Source organism: Vanellus vanellus (assembly GCF_965231255.1).
Source record: "Vanellus vanellus genome assembly, chromosome: 11".
NCBI classification, from domain to species: domain Eukaryota; kingdom Metazoa; phylum Chordata; class Aves; order Charadriiformes; family Charadriidae; genus Vanellus; species Vanellus vanellus.
This window is the reverse complement of record NC_138916.1, coordinates 20,545,540-20,565,217: the sequence shown is the minus strand read 5'-3', so window position 1 is coordinate 20,565,217 and position 19,678 is coordinate 20,545,540. Positions and strand designations below refer to the sequence as shown.

The 19,678-nt window shown below is 40.3% G+C and overlaps 1 protein-coding gene across 1 annotated transcript; it reads right to left on the bottom strand.

Moving 5' to 3' along the window:
* Positions 1–7,367: 7,367 nt before the first annotated feature.
* PGPEP1L (pyroglutamyl-peptidase I like) lies at positions 7,368–19,322 on the bottom strand (the record flags this gene model as incomplete). Its single annotated transcript, XM_082488631.1, has 5 exons — positions 7,368–7,573; positions 8,513–8,742; positions 9,259–9,375; positions 16,605–16,657; positions 19,289–19,322. The coding sequence occupies 5 exons, from the start codon at positions 19,320–19,322 to the stop codon at positions 7,411–7,413; spliced, it is 597 nt and encodes a 198-aa protein (XP_082344757.1). The 3' UTR covers positions 7,368–7,410.
* Positions 19,323–19,678: the final 356 nt, after the last annotated feature.

Below are 19,678 nucleotides of genomic sequence, written 5' to 3'. Positions count from 1 at the left end.
TTTTTTTTTTTTTTTTTTTTCTTTCACCATTAGTTGTTTTGCATCATCTTGGCTGTGTGGGCTACAGGGCTTTTGAGGGGGGACATGGAGAAAGAAGGAACACCCCGCACAGAAACACTCTAGCAGTGCTGTGGTGTGGTGTTTTTAAATCCCGGTTTTCCTTCCTTCCCACTAACCTCTGCCCAGACAGCGTGCGAGTCTCTTACAGTGCAAGGCATGATACAAACTCAGGTCAGAAAAAAAGGTTAAATATTTAGTACATTCTTGTTCAGTGTTTATACTCATTGTTGTACAAGGGTCCTACCCCTCCTTCCCTCCCCGCTTGTTTTGGTTGTGGCACACATCCACCCACCCATCCCCACACACGCTCCCCCCCCCCCCCATATATGTATTACTTTTTTATTTGTTGGGTACAACAGCAGACACCAGGCTTTTGGGTCACTGAGTTTTAAAAAGACTATTCTAACCCTTCCACCCCGTGAACAAGAGCTCCACCAGTTGTGGCTGGTGATGCCAGGCCTTCTTAGAGTGGCCGCTGAACATCTGGCTCCAGCCAGCCCCAGCTCTTCGCCTTCCTCGTGGGGAGACCCTCCTGGAGGGCACCCTGGGCTGCGCTCCGCACCCCTGGAAGTCCACCCGAACCAAACCCACCATGCCATTTCCACGGGGCTGGGTGGAAGGCGTGTAGCTGGGGCCAGTGGCTCGGCTAGCAAACGGTTAAGCGTTGGCAGCTATGGAAACCTGTACAAGTACAAGCTTGTTGCTTAAATCATAGACCAAACCTCAGAACAAAAGAAAATGAGTAAGCTTGTTTGTTCAGTTGCAGAAGCCTTGGTGGGAGGGGAAGGAGGGGCCATCCGAAAGTCTACAACCAAGGAGTCATACCAGTTGCTCATCTTACCTTAGTTACAGCATCTAAGCCTTTGTTTAGCACTGATCCAACCAAACGATGGCAGTGAAGAGGTGGTTCTGGGATGGAAATGTTGAAATCTTTTGAGTAAGAACAAAGAATTAAAATATACTGATTGCTAGTTTTGACTGGAGATTTAAAAAAAAGTTTGTAGTGCTTTTTGCTTGTGTAGTTTAGGTCCCATTATCTTCTCTTGCCTCTGTCCCATAGTTATTTTTCCCTTTTAAAAATGAAAAAGACAAAAAAGTTAATTAAGAAGGTATTCTATGTAGGATTTTTTATTTATTTTTGTGATATCAGTTTAAATCACTGTAGAGATGCCCCAAAATAAATTTAAATACTGAGATAAGGGTTTTTGAGTATGACAGGGGGACAGTTTTTGATTTTTTTTCAAACATTTATCTACCTCACTCTTATTTTTTTATATGTGTGTATATACAAAAAATACATCTCACATTTCTCAGCAGCCAATAAATGCCGTTGATACTGGTAACCTCTCACTCCATATACCACATGCTCTAGGTTCTGGAGGGGAACGGTCACTGCCTGTCACAAAGGGTCACTTCAGAATATTTGCCTCAATTCCAAGCAGTTTCTCTGAATTTTTTGGTTCTGATTTATTATTGTGAGGAGAAATCCAAGAGTTGTCTGACTTAGGGTGACCATTCTTTAAGGAGACACGAGGGCTTTTTAATGTGCTGTCACAGCAGTCCTCGGCTCAGCCACAAAATGCTGCGCGTTCAGATGAGCAGAGACGTAGCTGACCTGATACGAGGACTTCAAATGACAAGTATTTGATGAAACCTGTTACAGAAATCAATTATTTATGATGTTTGAAGGTCCAGAGGAATTAGCTGCTAGAGGAAAGGGAATGGTCTTTCTGTTTGTCCTGTAGAGTGGGCTAAGTCATTCCTGGCAGTTTTCCCTCAGATGCCACAAGCACCAAAAAGACGTATGGCTAAATCAGCACCTAAAAAGAAATTGGCTTGTACAGCAACAGCATTGCTTTCTTGACCAAAAACAACAGTGAAAAAACCTGTCACAGGCTGCCTGATGTTACTACTACATCGAGTTTACAGCTTTGGATCTTTGCTGCTTCTGTTTGAGAGCACTGATTTTTATTTTTTTTTTTTTATTTTTTTTTTCAAAACTAACATTGAATTGATTTCTTTTAATGTGCCAGTAAAAATTCAGTTCCCTTTTCTTCCCCCGTTTATAGGCTTCATAACTGTGGATTCTGATGGACCAGCCATCAAATTTTAACTGCCCTCTGACAGCGTGTAACTGGTTTACAAGCACACAGGACTAACACGAGCTTGCCATCAACTTGATGTATAATGTTTCTCTTTTTCCAGCTCTGGCAGCTGTTCGTGCAGGTGTTGGTTGTGGTATCTGAATAATGTGGTGTTGGCTACTTGGACTCATACACGGCCTCTTGAATACACAGCGCTGTGGTTAAGTACTACAGAGTTTGTCTTTGGAGGGAGCGTTTCTCTCTGGCCCCGAGTAACCAGCAAAATGTCAAGTTTTTACTAGGTTGTTTTGGTTTTTCCACTTTTTATTAGGCTCCAGTGGCCTTTTGGTGCAGTGACCGTTCCCCTCTCTTGCACATATTGATTACCACAACTGGAGATCCTCAGATCTTTCAGCTGGCTAGGAGGGTTTGTTAAAACTGTCCAAGTTACTGGGTTTTATAATTGTATGTAGGTGGTTTTAAAATGCATTAGGAGGAAACACTAATGACGTAGCACCCATCACGATGAACATTTCAAAAAGCACTTCGGTAAAGACAGTCACGTGACATCACGTACGCGTGCGTGGTGACAGTCAGCTCTCCTGGACCAAACCACCTTCATGATACCATTGCGTTCTGTGTTTGCAGTTCAAGCTTAATTCCTTTTCTGTTCTGTTTTGTTTCCATAGCTTTTTTTGTTGTGTTTTGTGCATTTTGAATAGCTTTATTCACATGGGTTTTTCATGCAGACTTCCCTTGGACAGTAAATCAAGTTGTTTGTGCATGTGAACAACTGAGAATTAATGTCGGCTTGATAGAGTCATAATATGGTTTGTAATGTTGTTCTTCCCTGAGACCACTGGCTTGTCTGGTATGGAAAATTTATTTAGAACTTCAGCTATGTTTGAATAAAGTTAAAGTAATCCAATTTGTTTATAAATTAAAACCAAAAGCCCACCCAGCCCTGAAAACCAGCACTTTGACAAATGGTACCAAGATGTTTTAATGCAGTAGGAGAACAAATTGGCATCACTGCAGGGAGCAGGCGGCTTTGGTTTTAGTGTTCGGCCGTTGTTCTCACCTGACTCGCGTTTAAAAGCTGCTCGGTGGCATAGAAGGTGGTTTGGTTGCAAAGGAACGTGGCTCCCACGTGAACACAGGAGTGTCAGCTGCGCGGTACTGAATGAGGTGCTCTTTTGGGGGAGCGATAAGCCAGACGCAGAAGCCGAGCGTGATGGAAAGCGTGAGGCCTGCCTGCATGCACCAAGTCTTTCTCAGCGTGATGCCTCTGCTCTTTAAAGCTGGTTCGAAGCGATGTCTGATTCTAGGCGTGTTCACACTGATGCTCCTGTTGGTCTTTAAAAACAAGCGAAAGAAAGCCCAGTTTGCCCAGGACGACTGGTCACCAGATGGAACTGCTGTCAGGTCCTCTGGGAACTGCTGAGGGGTGTTAAGTACAATCCAAGTGAACGACACTCCTATTGTTGGTGTAACTCCATACATATATATCTATATATACATATATATATCTGCATATGTATATCTGTAATATAGATATATATATATTTAAACCCTTTTCATTCCATTAGTACAAGTAACACTTGTTTCCTGTTATTCTTATTTTGTTTGTCAACTGTGTATTTAATCACTGGGCTGAACAACAGTGGAGGAAGGTGCAAGGGATCCACTCCTTACTAACCAGTGATAAAAGCCAGATATTGCAACTTAACCCGTGAGTAGTTGTGCAGACAAGAATTTAAGAATGATGTGTCGAAACAACCCTAGTGGCCAGGGGTGCTGAAGATACAGAACTATAACCAGGCAGGAGGGCTTCGAAGGATGCCTCAGTTCGGAAACCGGTTGCTCAGAGAGGATGAACAGTGTCTGAAACTGAGCGCAGCCGGCTAAATCAGGATTGAGAAACGTTTGTGGAGAGACGAAGGAAAACAAAAGCAGTGGAAATGGGTATTTACGAAGACACAGGGCTTGGCAGAAGTTTGAGGTAGTTTCCTGAGCTTAATCCGTGGGACGGCATCAGAGCTCAGGTATCACAATTCTGATCATTGGTACTTGTAAATAAACCTCTGGACTTTGCAGCTGGAGCAGTAAATTCATTACCGGGAGTTTAACAGTTGTCATCACCGGTCTGTATGAATCAGTCTCAACTTACAGTTGGTCTGTTTTGCAAGTACCTTAAGACTATCACTAGTTTGTGTGTGTGTGTGCATACGCGTGTGTGTTCATCTCTCCTTTTTTTTTTTTTTGTATGCGTTTCGTTGATTAGTAATCCATTAGCATTTTCAATAGGGCTTTAAGTCCAGTAGATTACGGGTAGTCAGTTGACGAAGATCTGGTTTACAAGAACTAATTAAATGTTTCATTGCATTTTGTAAGTACATAGAATAATTTTATAAAATGTTTGTAGTTTATAAATGCCTAAAATATAATTTAAGGGCACTTTTCTGTGTCTGTTGTATGGGTGTGTCTGTATGTGATCAGTTTTTCTGATGGTACCAGTTTACTAGCTAGCTTTACAATATGCCAAAAAGGATCGTTAACTTGGCCAATTCACGGCGTGTCCCTCTCCCCCCACCCGCCCAAGCTTTGTGTCCCAGTATATAGCGAACGAATAAAGGAGTTGGGGAAATGTTCTGTATCTTCAGTATCCTGGTCTTCCAGAGCCCTCTGGTTGGGGTGGGATCATCTTAACTGGTCATTTCACTTTCCTGTCTAGGGCAGTTAACTTAATGGATTACAAGAACCTCACTGGTCGGGGAAACGGAACGGGTTTTGCTGCTACCCAGTCTCACTTGTGCTGTTCAGTACCTGCTTTACAGTGGCTGTGTGGTTTGAAGGATGCGACTGCATAAGAGAAAGAGGGAAGATGGGTTTCATAATTACTATTGAATAACTATTTGTAGATTTCTTATCACTTTAAAAGTTTGTACGCAGCCTCTAAAGATGCTGAGCACCATGTGAAGCTTTGTTGAAATGAGCAAGGCAGGGTCCCTATTTATTTTTATTTAAGAGTATTGAAGATCCCTTCCCCCTCGCTCCCCCCAGATTTGACGAACCACATTGCTGAAGGGTTACGATGATTTAGATACTGTTTAAAAATCAGCTCTTCTGTTTTCTGAACCAGTGAGGTTTGAGATGAAAGGATTGGCCAGAGTTCGTCTACCTCTGGGACAAAAACAAAACTAGAAAGTGCTAAGGAATGGATGCAGTTGCAAATACACTTTCCAATTTTTCGTGTTTAAATTTTTTTAAGAGAAAATCAAACGATAACATGGCCAATTTATTACATAAAAAGACTTGCTGTGTATAAATTATTCCTAAAGAAATTCCTGTGTTTATATTAAAATGAATCAGTAGATAAAAAAAATTTCAAAATGTTTTTGTATATTCTGTTGTAAGAATTTATTCCTGTTATTGCGATATACTCGGGATTCTTTACATTATGAAAAGAAGAAACTTTGTCTATTTTGAATGGCTGAAGCTAAGGCTCCTTTAGTTTCTCTTACTCTGCTTTTTTCTAGTAGTTTCAGTACTACATGATTTAAGTTAAATAAAAGAATTCTGTATGCATTTGCCTGTTTCTATATTTGTTGCTCCTTATGTGAAGCAAGTACAGGTTAGTAAACTCAGAGGACCCTTTTTGGCTGCCTTTAACTGAGGTACTCTGAATAAATTGTAGTAGAGGTCAGTACTGCCTCTACGTTGTGTTGAAAGCAAAAGTATTTTCATCAGGTGACACTGAGTTTGTGGTCCCTTTCTCAATGGGACTTTGAGACCGGTTTGGAATTAGGTACTTCTCATGAAAAAGGTAAGCATATTTATTTATTTATTTGAAGATACCCCACTTATTTACCCGTGCAGCAATCCACAGATGAGGCATTCAGCCACCCAGCACATAGTTACCAGTTTTCTGTAACGGTCACTGGAAGAGACAATGGCAAGAAAACTGGAATTATCTTGGCATTTCCAGTTCCTCTACTATTGTCATTGAAGTGTTGACTGAAATAAGGCACGATCAAAAAAGCTCCATCAGCTGTCGGTGCTGTTAGGTTTGTCTGTTGTCCTTTTTGCTGACGTGATGCTTGAGGAACAGGCTTTTGTTTCCCTTGAAGAAATCCCAGGTGTCCACATTAAGCTGCTGCTGTCCTGTTCTAGGGACTGTTTTTGAAAAATGTCTGCTAATTTTCTCTCATCGGTGTCTGTCCCGGGACTAGCGAGATTATCAAGGAGAGCCTGCGTTGGCATTCCTGTGTGCTGAAGGGGAAGTGCTGTAAACCTCTGCCGCACCCAGCTTTCATGGCGCGGTTCTGTCTATAACTGTGTTTGAGAGGTGGGGGGGAAGCACAGAAGGGATCTGTCACTGTCCGACTCCCAGGTTTTACAATTTGGGATCTCATGTGGTTCCTGTTTTCTAAGTAACGTAAAGTGCCACAGCACAGCGCTTCAACCATTGCCATTCTTGGGACAAGTTAGCTTTTTGATTTTGATGTATAAGTCCCCAAACAGCCGTGACCTGTTCTACTGAAAGCCTGTTGTCTTTGTGCTGTGCTCTGTCAAAGGACTACAGTGTTCTCCTTTGGGACGGGCACTGAGAATGTGGGGTAGGTGGTGGTTTTAGGCAGTTGAAACCCAAATTACTAAGAGCAGTTAGTTACAGTTCTGGCTGGATTCCAGCTTCTTGTTTACTTTCAAGTCACCCTGGGTTTATAACCCATTTCTGATGTGGAAACCAGCATTTTTGAGCAGGTCACTAAGATAATTGTAAAACTTCACATAGCAGGATCTCTACATGTGTTTTGTTTTCCCCCATATTTACATTTTTTATGTGGGCACTTCGTATGGCTGAGCCATCTCTCTGGATATGGACAGGGGTGAGGGGGGGACCTCTGTTATATCCATCCAGTGCTGAATGTCCTTACGGCTGTAATCATCCAGCTTGGGGCAGCAAGTCTTTATTTCAGAACTAGGATTAAGCATCTAAAATGTTTTAATTCCAGTTTCACGCCTTCTTAAATCTGAAGCAACCTCATTGTTGTTACCAATACAGACTGCCAATGATTTGGTTTTTCTCTCAATCAACCTTTTTACACCAAAGACAAATGTTTGGGTTTTGTGAGGAAATTTCACTGAAAATAACATGGAATATGAAATCCTTTATGTAAGGGTTTCATATTTGCTTCATTTAGGAAGTAAGGAATTGCATTCTAAGAAATCTTTTTTTTTTTTTTTTTCTTATATGATGTTACTCTCATTTGTCCCCACACTGTTTTAACATTTCTAAGATAATTGTCTGTAATGCTTTCCCTAGAAAGTCTGCTGTTGCCGATTCGGATAATGGAGGCACATGGATGAAAGCTGCTCTTCCATTGCCATAATACAGAGAAGCGTAGTAGGTGTAATCACAGATATACCTGCAATATTCAGAACAAAACAAAACCAGGAACCTGAATTAAGGAACAGCAAACTTTGATTAAATTTAAATGTTCTTTAAGTAGCCAAACCAGACCTGGTTTATGAAATCATTAAAAACATATTTGCTTAGTGAACAAAGGAAATGCTGAAATAAACCAAGTTTGAGAAACAAATGTTCCTTATCTGATGGTTTGCTTTCTCAAGACACCCACCCAGAAGGAACTTTAAATAAAAAAATCACAAGCTGTGAATTCTTTTCTAGGCTCTATGAGCTATGGGAGATGGGAAAGGTAACAGCCCACTGGAACTACATCATTTTGTTGTGTAAATCATACAATCTCACTGTCTGGAGGATTTTCCTTACCAACCTGCCTTTTAACTTACAGGTGGAAATCCTGAAATTAAAGGCCAAAACTAGCTGATTTTTATTTTTTAAAAATGAGCCGTTTTCTGTGTTTTCCTTTTAAATGAAGACCAGCATAATAGAAAATTGCTTTAGTACTACTGAAACACATAATGAGATCACAGACATTGTTCAAAAGGTACCTGTAATTGCTCCATTCTTCGGTGTATGTATTTACATTTTGTATCCCTCCCAGTTGGGAAAAATAGATTAAAATCTACTAGTCAGTATTGCTTTCAGACTCACTTAATAGCTCGGGTTTACTGGGGTTGTTAATCACAGGGTGTGCTATGTTGAAACTTGTTTCTTTTGGAATTTACAAATCCATGGAAAAATATCTACTGGCTGTAGTTTTTCACAAAGGCTGCTTTACATAAAATTTAAATTTATCCCAATTTCATACTTGTGCCCTTCTGAAGACTGCTTCAAAGTGATTTTGGTGGGAGGAAAAGTCATTGCAAAGATTCTTCAAGGTTAAATGAGCTGATTGAGTTACTTCTGCTTTTACTGTGAGACCCCGATACGCAATGTTTACCTTCCCGCATCTCTGGAAAAGATTATATCAATCCCTTCCACTGAAATGTTTTTCCAGACAGTCTTCATATTAATTGTAGATTCAATCTTTTCCGGGCCATCTAGCATGCAACAGCCACCTTCGGGGTGAAAACCACAAACATCCATCTCTTGGTAGCCTTTGTTCTTCCCACACTGCTCAAGGATGATGACTGCTTTGGCGGATGAAGCCAGCCCAACGTGAACAATAAGCTGTTTTTTCCCACCAAAGTGAGTAACAGGAAATTAAAAAATGAGACCTGTTTTTTGTTGTTTGTTTTTTTTTTTTTTTTAAAAAAGCATGTTATGCAATAGTGCCAAGCATTATACTAGCTTCAAGGTAGGGAGTCTTGCTGTAGCTCATGCCTGAAGAAAACTTTGATAACAGATTATAAAGGAGACCAAAATTGTGCTTTAGTTTTTGGTGTGTCTAGTCAGCTCAGGACTTCAGAGCTGCGGTACCTTTTTTGCAATTTATGGTGGATTTTATTTTTTCCTTTCTTCAGAGTGCACTTACGCTGTTTAAATGGCACAGGGTTAAACAAAATGCTAATTATTGTGTGCTCAAAATTGGTTTGAAACCTTTATCGCAGTTTTAATAGTCACTTTCCAGAGTTGTCTGATGCACATATTGTGCAATACCCTTTCGGAGATCTTTTTAAAGCTCTAGTCAGAACAATAATATTCATAAATGAAGAGGAAAATTTGAGTAACTTTCAAATTCCTCACCAGTGGCCGAAGAGTTTTCCATATCGTGACGACTTGTTCCTTTGCTTTTTGGTAAACCACTGGCAGCTGCATGATACGCAGATCTATGTTTTTACCAAGGCCTCTCTTGGATAGCTCCTGTGTTTACAAAAAAAACACCATGGACTTGTAAGAGCATTGCATTTCTCAGACTGCAATAAAGAAATCGGGCTGATCCAACTGAGAATGCATATGAAAGAGCTGTGTAATGCTGTCTACGCCTGTGGTTCCTAAACATTGGTCAGCAGTGAGAGTCAGTTGTCTTGTGGTAGCTCTCCCTTTTTTAACTGGAAGAGACTAAAACGCGCGAACCAATTTCCTAATGTTACCTCCATGTGGAGCCATTGTTGTTTTCCAAAGGGATGCTCAGTCTCCAATGGGTGGGAGTGGTTATTGCTTAGGGACTGGTCCATGGGGAACCATGAAATAGAGGATCTCTCAGAAAGGGTCTGCACTTGAAAGCATCTACATAGGCTTTGATACAGGTAAGAGCTGTTCCTCTGAAAAATCTCGTAGATAAACCTGCACTATCAAGAGACACAAATAAGGGAGAATTCGCATCTCAGAATTCATCCACTCAAATGATGTGATCTGCTGGCTTGAACTGGTTCAGGTAAGCTCTGGTCTAGAATATGTTTCTCTAGTAAAAGGAAATGTCACTTCTTGGGATGTTACTTGTGTCATTTACATAGAGTTGAAGTTCCACATGGGACCTCTTCCCAAAGGAAACAAAAATTATCCCCAGAATTGAGGTGAAAGAAAACAAAGGCACCCTTCAAAGCAACAGGTTGTCCAGATGGTTGGAAGATGGCCTGGAGAACAAAGGTCACACGGAAATGACTTAAAATTATTTTGTCAGTGGAATAGGGCTAATGAACAAGGCATAATCTTCTAAGTAGAAGGCAGGCTGCTGCAATGCCAGGATGCAGAAGGAATGCATGTGAGGTAGAAAGCTTTGTCCCAGAAAAGTAAAACAGCGGTTGAAAATCCCTGTTGCATTTGAGTAGACCACTACCCAAGGAGGGTACAGATAAAGATTCGGGGGGGACGGGGGGTGGGGGGGGGGGACATAGGCAAAAAGTCAGCAGCAAAGGTATGTGATTAGCCCAAGAAACCTGTAACTTTTTATTAAATGTCTCTTCAAGCTTTCATTCCTCACTAAGGATACTTGTGTGGATGAGGCCCACAGTTCTAAGCTGTGCTAACTGGGAAATTTGCCCTTCAACACTGGCTTCCTATATAAACTGTTCCAATTTTCTTGTCAGCGGAAACATTGATTAGCTGTGCTCAATAAACTATTTGACACAAGCAAGGAAACAATGCCTGCAGGGAAGTAAACACATTTAGAGAACAGTGCCAGCCTTTTTTCCTCTGGGCGCTGACAGTCTTTGAGAGACCATTGCATCATCTTGCTTAAGAATGCTGTACTGTGTCTTAGCTTCCAAAAAAGAAAAACCCAGCTGGTTGACAATTAGCATTTTGTTTTCTAAAGCATCTTTAATTTTAACATTTAATGAGATTCTTCCTTTTTAACCATAAGGCTTAGAGGACTCGACTACCCGTAACTTTGCTACAGAACGTGGAGACTCAAAGTTGTTAGGCTGTTCTCCTCTCATGCTCTCTGGATCGACGTTCTGTTGTCACCATTTGTCATGGCAGAAACACGAAGAAATACTTTTGTGCAGGACAAAACCGAAAGCTGGCCAATAGCAAAGGGCGGAGAATTTGTGTCAAAGGAAGATAGTTCGCTATGTCCTAAGCAATTTCATCATGTCAATAATCTGTATTACTTTGTCGTCTAAGAATCCTAACCATGGGCTTACACCCCACTAGAACAGATGTTGTACAAACACGGAACAAAAAAAAAAAAGGTTGTTCCTTGTCTCAGCCTTAACCAAAACCATTTTTGCATTTAAGGTGAGAGACTGAAGATGGCTAGAGGAGGATGACTGCATCTGGAAACTAGAGCTCATGCTGGTGAGTTAATTCAGTAAACAAGTGCCCATCTTTTGTAGTTGAAACAGCAAAGGAAACTTCAAAGGAGGACAAAAGTTTTGGAGGCCTTTTTTGTGGGAAAAATGGTTCAAATGAAAGCGTGAAGATTCTCTGTTGGGAAGTTCTTCTAAAAGGGAAATGAAATGCAGCATTATCAGCTGACAACCTTGAGCTGTTGGCGAATTGTGGTCATAGTCCTGGTCCACCGGAGTTCTGGCCCATATTTTTACACAGCCCTCCTCAAAGAGAAGGGATTTGTGCAGAACATGTGAGCTCAGATGCGGTGGTTGTGTGTCACACGGGGTGTTAGAAGCATCTTGAACTTTTAGAAAACTCCAGAAAATTTCATTGAGTTTGCCTGAGTTTTCACTGATTTGGGTTGCCAGGAACGGGCGGGGAGGCAGGGGGCTACACGTGTTAATTTTGTGAACCTCATTCAAAAACGTTTCTGTTGGTGCAGAAAGAAACCCAGAAGTTATCAGTTGAGCCGGACAGTCTGCAAGTATGTTGCAAACAATGTTTTGGTATTTGGGGTTTTTTTTGTTTGTTTGTTTTTAAATCCAGCAGATACCATTTTAAAGCTTTAGGGATTTAAGAAAGTTCCAGAATAGAAGTGAAGGAACTAAATAGCAGTGTTGTCTTAGTTTCATAGATGATGAAACTAAAGCAGAAAAGGAGACAGAGAGATTAAATGACAAATTTCCAAAGACCGCATGGTGAGTGGCAGGATGAAAAACTGCACCCAGAGATCTGATCCTCATCTCCCGATAGCAAACATAATTCCCAGAAGCAGTTGGAAATGCGACCTGTTCTTTGCACTAACAGTTTAATTACTATGAATGTTGTCACTCAACTTACATTTGTGCCCTATTACGTGGGGACTTTGACCTTGATGGTAGACTGACCTAATAGGTTATTTAGCTGCCAAGTGCCAGACCGGAGCTTCTGGAGGAGACACAGAAACAGGGTCAGATCAAGGGTTATCGGGTGGGACCATCAATCTGTAATATGGAATAAATAATTCAGGGGATCTGGGATTCTGAGGGTCCCATGTGGTGCTGAAGATCTAACATCATGATAATTCAATGTGATCTGTCAGGAAACGGGGAGTAAATACTTGGTGGTGTTTTCTTTAGAATGTCCTGCACTTCCAGAGTTAAAAGTGCTGCTGGTGGAGCTTTCGTGCGTATTTTAGGAGGGTATTTCAGGTGAATGGAGTTATGAGAAGCATGAAAATCTTAGTGAGACAGGCTTCTAAAAGAGAAGCTGTCTTTCTAGTGCTAGACGACCATGTTGAGCCATGTGGTAGCGTCTATAAAAGCTCTGAAGCTTTTCTCAATGACCCTGAATTGACAGGTTCACCGGTACTTTCAGATCCATTTGACTATCCTTTTCCCCGAACACGTGAGGGGTACTTGCTGAGGAATGAGAAATCCGCAGGTGCAATGCTGATGAATGCCTTGTGTGCCAGTCATCTTGTGCTGTGATGAGAACCTGGGTTCATGCAAAAGCAACAGGCTACTCCTCACATTCTTGGAAAATTATATTTTCATATTATAAAACAGGCAATGCGGGACAATGCACTGCTATATAGTGTCAATGAGAAATCCAAGAATTCAGAACAAATACCCTTTCTAAACCAGCAGAAAGTAGAGATTTGGAGAGTTTTACTAACCTTTATCATCCGATTCCTGGGGATGTCAGAAAATGGAAATTGGCTTATTCACCGAAAAGGTAGTAGTAAATAGATAATTTGTAAGAGAAACAATATCACAATCATTTTTCCGAGTGCCCAATGAGGGCACAGAAGGGATGCAACTATTGGGATGGGCTGTGTGCTCACTGGATCAATCCCTGATTCTCCCTAGAGCAAGAAATGAGGTTCAGGAAAATGGCTGATCCCATCAGCAAGGCAGAGTGCAACAGCATCTTACAGAGAAGCTGTAGCAGAGATCTTAAGGAAGCAGATGTGTGTAAGAGCAAATATTGCTCAAAAAAAGAGAAGACGTTGCTCTTTGGCAAAGACTCCATGCCAAAAAGCATGGATTATGACGCTATGCTTTGAGAAATTAGAACCCTGGGCCTCCTGTTACCTGTATTTTTACAGGATTTCGGATGGTTTTGGTGTGAGGACCCTTCTGGGATAGTAACTCATACAATGAAATGTATCCATGTTACAACATCACTGAAGGTGCCATGGTACCCAGGCTTTTGATAAGAACCCAGATCATTTTAAGGTAGTAATTCAGATAGTTCTGGATAATGAACAAAGGCATTAAACGTGAGCAATCATGCTTAGTAGCTCAGGTCTGGCTGTTCAGTGCTTTCTTGAGGATGAGTTTGAGTGTACTGTTGCTTGGCTCTCAGCAAAGAGACTCGGCAGGAGGGCTTTATGTCACTTTAGTGATCCATGCTGGAACCCCAAAGCCAAAACAGGATTACTTCCAGATGTAAATACTAAATTTTGCTATCTTTAATATATGCATATAAGCTTCCTAAAGACCATAGGGCTACTCATATGAACAAGGCCAACGGAACAATACCATGAGATTGCTATTTAGCGTGGAGAAGCCTATCAACATTCAAAGTACTTCCAGATTTGCAGCAAATTACCCTGAATTGTTTGGATTAACCACCTTTGCCAGGGAATAGGAAACCAAAGCAGCTTCCCCAGTATGTATACAAATTAATTCCACCCAGAGGGTGTCATATCAGAAGGAAATGGATCTGTTCTCCATACACAAGGACTGACATCTGTTTCATTATGGAATGGTGTAGTCCTTGTTATATAACTTCCTGGAGTAGCCAGTGCATGGCATTGTTACAGAAAACTCATTGGTGCGTTTTCACTTTAGGCTGTTTTGCTTGCAGATAAAGAACATGTTTTATTTTCAGCCAGAAGAGGATGATCTTGCACCCAAAATTAGAACCAATAGGAATCAGGAAATAATGAGCAAGAAATTGTCAACTGACAAATATTTGTGGTTTAGGGCACATGTCAAGTTGGAATTAAGATAATTTATTGGTCTCCTGCGATGACTGAGGTGTGGAAAGGTATCACACAAGTATTTTGTTTCTTGTTAGCCTACAGGGATAACATCCCTCATGACTTTGACTAGGTAATAAATTTAATCTTCCAATCACCAAGTTGCAGTCAGCATTCTTCACCCAACAGAGCTGGAATAGAAAATATGTATAGGTTGGTGGATTTGCTACAACTTTGGGTTTTGGTACTAGCTCCTTGTTTTTCAATCATCTTGGCTTGACTGCTCTTCATTGTCAAGACAGATCTCCAGTAGCTGTCACCAAAACTTCTAATAGGGTTACAGTCCTGTAGAGTCATCATCTTTCTATTGCTGGGTCGTGGTTTCAGTTGGGACAGAGTTAACATTTTTATTAGCAGCCGGTATAGTGCTATGTTTTGGATTTGGGATAAGAAATACTTTTGATAGTGCACTGGTGGTTTTAGTTGTTGCTAGGCAGTAAAGGCCTTTTCTGCTCCTCATATTGCCCTGCCAGCAAGTGGGCTGGGGGTGCACAAGAAGTTGGGAGGGGATGCAGCCAGGACAGCTGACCCCAGCTGACGGAAGGGCTGTTCCATACCATGTGACATCATGCTCAGTATATAAAGCTGGGGGAAGAAGAAGGAAAGGGGAGAACGTTCGGAGTTACGGCATTTGTCTTCCCTAGTAACTGTTACGCATGATGGAGCCCTGCTTTCCTGGAGATGGCTGAAAACCTGTCTGCTGATGGGAAGCAGTGAATTAACTTCTTATTTTGCTTTGAGTGCGTGGCTTTTGCTCTATTAAACTGTCTTTTATCTCAACCCACGAGTTTTTTCTCACTTTTACTCTTCTGATTTTCTCCCCTATCCCAACTGGTAGGGTGAGCAAGTGGCTGCATGATTCTAATTGCCAGCTGAGGTTAAACCACTATACGTTACTAGTACTTTCTTATAGATACCTTTATAATTTCAGTGTCCAGAATTGAAATATTTATGGGCTTATTTCAGTGTCCCCAATAACACATAGTCCCCTCAGTTTGTTTTATGTATCTTGCTTTCCATATTTACCAGTATTATCTGTTATTTCTTGTAGACATTGGACCAATCTTCCAAGTCAGTTTTACTACTTTGACTGTTCTCTAACGGGTTTCAGATTTCATTGTGTTAACCTTTTTTCTACCTTGGAATTGCTAAGAACTTGTATAAGAGACCACCTCAAAATAACTCTGTTCATAAATACCTTATGAGAGTAACTGAACCCAAGGAATGGCCATTGTCTGTGCTAGGGAGAATGAATGAACCTTGCATGTGACTTTTACACATACTCGGCAAATCTCTGCAGCTGTTCCTACTGTTTGAACATATATATTATGACCTTTCACACTTTAGACCGAGCTAGTGTACTAAAGTACCAACCTAGTAAATTATTTCATTGTAGCAGACATACTCTTACATACAGTGGTCGAGTATTTATTTTGTAGGACATATGTAAAGACAGAAGTTACGTTATTGTTAAAACTTAGATAATATTTTAAAAATGAGTAGTCCTGTTCATGAAAAATAATCTATTTGTGGAAATTTTTGGTGTGTCCCAAGAAATGTGCATTCACACAAACAGTAATTAGAAAATAAACAATTGTACAGAAAAGCTTATGCTGAAAGCCAGGTACCCAAACCATGTCTTTTTATCGCCCAGCTAAATTTGTTCTAATACACATACTTAGGCATTCTCAAGACTCCATCTTAGACATGTTGTTACTGCTAGTCAAGGTGTATGGAGGGGGAAGAAATCTGAATGACCTTGTTTTCAATTTCAACTGTAGACTTAACTGTCATTTGAAAGTGGAAGTCCAAGCTGAGATGTGAAAACATACTTAGAATTGGCATGCTTTAGGTTTTATGGTCCTGAAGTAGGCAGTAAGAACTCAACAGGCTACACTTGTATGAAAAGGAAATCACCTCACACACACATGATAAGATGAGTTGTGGTATGAGATGATCTGTTTACTGAAGATAGAGATAACCTGTGGCATATTGCATTAGTTGCAGAGAAGGCACCCTGGGTAAAAAACATCCTTTTTAAAAATTAAGAATAATATTTTGAAAAGTGCTTAAATAGTGTCCGTGCACCCTCACAAAATCCTACAATTAAAGTTTCACTTCTTAATTATCCTCTTTCTTCTGTGTTGGGAGTCTGCTTCATAAGGCACAATTCTGCTTAATAAGTCATGAGAAATAACTTTCTTGAAGGGAATGGAAAGCCTAAACGCAGTTTGTATTGGCATCTCGACAAAATAAAACACCTCCCTCCCTTTTTTTTCATGCTTACCTTCACTGCTTCCCAGCTAGAATTAACCCGGTATTGTCTAAAGGGACCAAAACCTGAAAAGAAAGAAAGGTGCTTTTAACCTGTTTGCTCTGCAATTGTAGATGAGGTGCTGACATGTATGCAGACGCATATTTGTATTTTATCTTCATATTTTTGGTTACGGAGGTTGAGTTTTTTTTAGATAGGATTTCGCCTTCACAACACTTAAGGAAATAGTATTTTCATTCTTTATATGCATTGATACAAGAACTAATCCTGCAATCTTCATTCATGTCAAGGCTTACTTATGAGATAACCTTAACTGAAGCTGGTAAATGTACTGGAGCCAATAGGACAGATCATGTCAATGATTATTTTGGAAAAGGATCACCAACCATAGAAATACCACTGCTAAAGGACCTGGTGTTTAATATTCCCAGGTCACAGTCAACGCACCATTCTCATTGCTAAAGCTCATGAAGATGAAGATATGCATATTTAATAAAAATGTTTGAAAGAGTAAGATTTGATATCATTTATAATTTTTTTTTAATCCCAAGTAATAAGAACTGAAGTGTTCTGTCTGGGAAAGTGTGCTTTTTGTGGTGCTGAACAAAATCTTTTCCTTTACTTTTTCCCCACAGTAAAAGAGGAGGAAGAAAGGGAAGATTCTTCAAATCCTAAGTACAACATTTAACTTTATGCATCCTTTTTTGTGAAAGACTTTTTAAAATACAAAGGAAAAAAAAAAAAACAAAAACATGTTTCTAGCTAGATGGGCATTTTGTCATGAAAAAGTTTGACAGAAAACTCCCACTATCTTCATTAATCTCAATTACTTTTCTCAGTCCAGGGTGTTGCCAAGCGTTAGATATCGGGTGGCAGGAAAATGAGTCTGTGAAATGGTTTTAATGCTAGAACTCTTAGATATCTAAAAACACTTAAATGGGCAAATAAACACTTGGCAGCATATGATTGCTATTTTGCACAGAGAAAAGTACTTGTACGTGGGGACAATTAAGCCTAAGTGAAGGCTTATGACAGCTGAATTAATGCTAGACTTTATTTTGTAACTGCTCAATCTTTTCTCTTTAATATTATGAAAAGCTGGATGGCACTGATATTTTTGACAATGTTTTCCCCAGGTTTAAGTTTGTACTATGGGGAGAGAACAGGGGAAATAGTACTCATTTCACATTAACAGGGAACATAAAACCTCACTAGTCCCACTCCGCTTTCAGAGCAAAACTAGGGTGCCACTTACTCCATTTTGAAGCTGTAATTGTGCATGTTTGTGTACCTGTGTGTGCAGAAATGTAGAATTATAGTAAAGTTATTAAATAGCTTACAATGAAATACATGCATCTCAGTGGTGGCCATAAGAAAACTACTGCTTAGGATAAAATTGTTCTATGAAAAGAAACGACTAAATGTAAGAGTTTTACAGTACTGAAATACCTGCAACAACTTGGAGAGCTAACTGGCTGAATATTATTAGGCGCTATATAATAAACTGGGCTCACTGCCAGCAGGTTTATATTATGAGCAGGTGAAAATGTGACAGAGGCATGCTGTGATAATCCCTGTAATAGCTTAAAGATGCACCGGTGTCTTTAATGGGACACACTAGTCTAAAACTATTTGAAGAAGTAGGTTTCTGCACCTACATGGCTATCTAAGGGGAGGAAAAAACTAATAAGGTGCTAAGAAGTGTGCCCATCAGGGGTATGTGCCATAAATATCATTGGAGAGAACCAGACTGTCAGGGTTTTAAGAGGATAGCAAATACATCATGCTCTATTCTGCACTCCCATTCAGTTCAACTGTAGTTACGTCTAGAGCAAGCCAAACTAGTTCTGCCCATCTTGCAGCTAGTTAAAAAAGAAAAAAAATGAAAGTAGTGTTTAATTGAAAACAGCAAGATGCAAATCTCTTTGTAGCTTCAACCTCATTCCTATGTCCTCATATGACCTGCAGTGGAAAATTATCCAGCAACTCGCATGTCAAGATATGTGTAATGATCGCCTTTAGATGAGCCAGTGGCAACAAGAGGAGTAGCAAGTAGCAGCATTCCTTAGGAGCTTTAACCTTTTAAAGCTCGGAAGTGTCTAGCTGATGGTTCTGCCACTGTGATTCAGCAGTAGTTACAGCCAGCAAGAGAAACTCCAAATTTGGTCCCTTGTGCTGCATGTTCAGGCATGCTCCTTTGGTATATTTAAATTTAATGGTCTAGTTTAGCAGTGATGAGGCAGCATCTCTGGTTTAAATCTCTTTTCCCTTGCCATGAAACTGAGACCCTGCAACTTGCCATGTGTTGCTCTAATTCTGGACACTGACTATGTGACGTTGTGATGCAACCTGGTTTCTTGCTTCAGAGATCCTTTTGGGTAAGCTTTATCTAATACTAGCCTGCACTGCCTTGAGCTATGTGGTTTGGATCAGAGAAAATGTCAACAAAGATTAAAACATGGAGAGAATGAACAACAAACCAAACTGGATGGCAGCAAAGAGGGCAGACTGCAGTCTGTTGCCTCTGACATGCATCTGATTTTCTTAGCAAGGCACAACAGCAAGTTATTTTCCATTAGGAATTGTTAGTATGACCATTTGCTACTGTTTTTCCCTCCAGGGAACTGTTTACGACAAAGATCAAGCATGTGTGCATACCGTCTCTAGCTAAAAGAAGAATAAAATAAAAATCTTACCAGTTACAACCACCACGTTGGAGTTTGAATCCATGAAATCTACTCTTCAGAATTTGCAATCTTGTTGTTTTTCAGTTCCAAACAGTATTACAGTTCATGTATCTGTGGCAAACTTCATTTGGGGTACCTTCTTTTCTTCAAACTGTGATGTATCTGGATTCACATGACAAGGGCGATTTGTGATTCGTTTAACTTTCAAAGCAAAAATTGTTGTGTCTCTGTATTAAAGATAGAAGTCTGACTGACCAGCTGACTGACTGGGACTGCCCCAAACTACTTTTCCTTTCTTCAAGCATGCAATAGTATTTAGGAAGAGAAAAGGCTTAAAGAAGCTTCTTGCAAAATATCCAGCAATATTTTTCTTCAGAAACCTGTTTATGCACAAGTAAA